Below are 3,380 nucleotides of genomic sequence, written 5' to 3'. Positions count from 1 at the left end.
GGGTTGTACCCACATCAAGGGCCCTGTGGGGGAGAGCAGCCCCCTTCACTGAGCCCCCGAGCTCTGCCCCGATCCCCCCCAGCGCTAACCCCCTCCCCTGGCCCCCCCGCGCTCTTGCATAGGGCTCTGCCCCACTTCCCACCATCCCCCTCCCCAAATCCGTCCCTCCCACCTCCCCGCCAGCCCTTCCTTCAAGACCTAGGGGGCAAGGTCAGACCCCGAGGAGTCCGGACCCCCACCCGAAGCCCCCTCCGCCCAACTGCCCCATCCCGAATTTGGTGTCCCCCCCACATCGCGCTCCCAATGAAACCCGCATGCGCCAGGAAGGAACAGGGGGGCTCTTTAATCCGCTGGGTGGGTGGGGGCAGGAACAAGCTGGAGGGCTGGGGGGTGAGGGGGGCTGAGAGCTTCAAATCGGGAGAGCGAGGTCTGGGGGGGGCCCAGCTGGAGCCCCCACCATAAAGGGCCCAGGCATCCCACAGTCACTGAGCCCCAGGGACCTTCACCCCCTGCCCCCCGAGATGGACAGACAGACGGGGAGTGCATGACAAGGAGTGAAAGAGCCCCCCCCGAAAGAGCCCCCCAGAAATGGGTTTTCGGGGTCTCTCAGCAGCTCAGAGGCCTTCGCCCTGCGGGAGGGGAACCAGAGATGCCGTAAGTTAGTGACCAGGTATTTATCCAGCCCCCCCGGAGCCCCAAACCACGTTATTTACCCAGCCCCCCGGGTGCCCCCAAACCGGGTATTCCCCCAGCCCCCCACAAACCCCAAACTGGGTATTTCCCCAGGCCCTTGGGTGGCCCCAAACCGGGTGCTTACCCAGCTCCCCGTGAGCCCCAAACCGGGTCTTTACCCAGCCCCTTGGGTGCCCCCGAACAGGGTATTCCCCCAGACCCCGCAAGTCCTGAACCGGGAATTCCCCCAGCCCCCTGGGTGCCCCCGAACCGGGTATTCCCCCAGCCCCCCGGGTGCTCCCCCAGTCCCCCACAAACCCCAAACCGGGTATTCCCCCAGCCCCCCACGAGCCCCGGACCGGGTATTCCCCCAGCCCCCCAGGTGCCCCCGAACCGGGTATTCCCCCAGCCCCCCGCGAGCCCCGAACCGGGTATTCCCCCAGCCCCAGGCGTCTCTCACCTGGCGCTCGGCCGGCTTGCGGCAGTCCCCGCACAGGGTGCCCAGCAGCCCGTTGACCACCTGCACGGCGCACAGGGCCAGCTCCAGGGCCCCCAGCCCCAGGGTGATGGAGAACAGGACCACGTGCCAGAGCACCCCCCGGGGGGGGTTCACACACAGCCCCCACAGCGTCCGGTTCGCCAGGTAGTTCTCGCTGCGGGAGTCGGGGGGGGGGGACGGGGACACACGGTCAGGGTGATCGCAGCTCGGGGAGCAGAGCCGGGGGGGCGGGCGGCGTGATTCTGGGGGGCCAAGATCAGGGAGGGGGGCAGGGAGTGGAATCGGAATTGGGGGCCGGGAGTGGTGGGGGAGGAGGCGTGGGAGTTGGGGCGCTGTCTTTATGAACCCCCACCCCTGCCTCGGTTTCCCCAGGGTGTTCCTGTTGGCCCTGGGGTGAGGGGGGAGTGAGGGAAGGGGTGCACATTGCCCGGGGGGGGGGGAAGGCTTGGGGGCCAGGCCTGGGTCTATGGGGTGGGGGGACCTGGATCAAGGGAGGGGGGGCAGGATTTCTGAGAACGGTGGAAGGGGCAGGAGTCAGACTGAGGTAAGGGGGCTGGGGATGGAAGTTGGGGGGCTAGGGATTTGCGGGGCTGGGCAGGTCAGGGTTAGGATTGTGGGGGGCTGGGAGGGGGTTAGGGTTCTGGGGGTCAGGCTGTGGGGCTCCCAGCTCCCGGGGCTCCCCGGGGTTATTATGGGATGGGGCAGGCCCCCCCCTCCTTACCTGATGTCCTGGAAGGGCGACCCCCATGTCCCCTCAGAGTCCTCGCAGAGGGGCCCATTGGCCAGGCCAGTGGCGGACACGACCAGGCAGTAAAACCCCCCCAGGACGCCCCACAGCGAGCAGAACACGGAGCGCAGCATCTGTGGGGGGAAACGGGGTGGGGTGAGGGCAGGAAGCGACCCCCCCGCCCCCTCCCCACAGCCTCCCCCACCTCATCCCTTACAGTCCCCACACTATCCCCCAGACCCTCCCCTGCCCCCCACCCGCCCCAGGAAGGAGGGTTCAAGGGGGAGGGGGGGTCCGTACCCGGCACCGGTTCCCGCAGCATCCGACTCCACAGCAGCCCTTCCCCCCGGCGCGGATGGCCGAGAGCCCGGGGCAGAGAACCTGAAATGGGGGGCGGGGGGGACACGTCAAAACCAGCAGCCCATAACGCCCCCCCCCACCATCAGTCCCACGGGCCCATCCAGTGTCAGGCAGTTCCCCAGGCCCCTCCCGGGTCGCTGCGTCACTGGCATCAGGCCGATAAGGCCCCGTTATCAGGCTCCTGATAACCGCAGCCCGGAGCAAAGGGCAACCGGGGTGCGCTTGATCGAAGCTAGCAGGGGGGAGGGGGAAGTGCCGGCATGGGATCCCCCCCCTCCAGGCCCCAGCCCAGAGTAGGGACAGCGCCCTCCCCGTCACACAGAGCCCCCCTCCCTGAGACCCCCCGCCCCTCCAGTCCCGCCCACCCCGCAGTCAACACGATTCTCCGCAGGGAAGGGACCACATGTAAGGAGGCCTAAGTGCACCTCAGTTTCCCTCTGGGCTCTGCCTTGCTGTGCCCCGAGCATCCCAGTGGGGAGCAGAGGTGCTGGAAGAGACACGGGGCAGCCAACCCCACCAAGCCACCTGCCGCCGAGAGCTTTCCTCCCCGCCCGCCCCCACTGCTCTGCAGGGAAACCGAGGAAGGTCCCTGAGCCGGAGGACCAAAAGGCCAGGCAGCTGGGTTAAGAGGGAAGCTCTCCGGAGATGGCATGGGCGCTGACTCTGGTTTGAGACCTAGCCCGCCCTCCCCCGCACTTCCGTCCACACACAAATCTGGGGCGGCGAGCACTCCGGGCCCGGGTCCTGGGGGGCTATCCCAGGAGCCTGCGTCCTGCTGCGATCTGGATCAGAGTCTCACCCAGGGGTCTGGCTCGGTGGGACCCAGCCTGGCACGCTGCAGGGTTCCCCCAAGGGGCAGTTTAAAAGCCAGGCCATAGTGCCGAGTCTGTGGACCCGGGCCACCCCGTCCTCTGGGGCGTCGTCATCGGTGACAAGAACTTGCCCGGCAGATACGTGGCTGGCCGGCGACCAACAGAACGGAGGTGGTTGGGTGGAGCCATCGACCCTGGGGTGGGCGTGCCCAGAAAAGGGCCGGTCAGGGCGCAGTTGGTGCCAGCGGTGGGATACAGGCCTGCAGCGGAAACCAGCCCAAGGAGCGTTTCCGACTCTGAGATAGCGCGT

At 68.0% G+C, this 3,380-nt stretch overlaps 1 protein-coding gene across 1 annotated transcript; it reads right to left on the bottom strand.

Annotated features, from left to right (window-relative positions):
• Nucleotides 1-323: 323 nt before the first annotated feature.
• Nucleotides 324-3,330, bottom strand: LOC140904131 (transmembrane 4 L6 family member 5-like; the record flags this gene model as incomplete). The annotated part of the gene is made up of 5 exons (XM_073326442.1): nt 324-629; nt 1,133-1,325; nt 1,893-2,032; nt 2,199-2,279; nt 3,153-3,330. Coding segments are annotated over 5 exons (607 nt in total), but the record flags the coding sequence as incomplete, so codon positions are not given.
• Between the last annotated feature and the right edge of the window lie 50 nt (nt 3,331-3,380).

Source organism: Lepidochelys kempii, chromosome 28 (assembly GCF_965140265.1).
Source record: "Lepidochelys kempii isolate rLepKem1 chromosome 28, rLepKem1.hap2, whole genome shotgun sequence".
In the NCBI taxonomy this organism is placed as follows: Eukaryota; Metazoa; Chordata; order Testudines; family Cheloniidae; genus Lepidochelys; species Lepidochelys kempii.
Note: the sequence above shows the minus strand (reverse complement) of the source record. Positions and strands in the feature narration are given on the sequence as shown.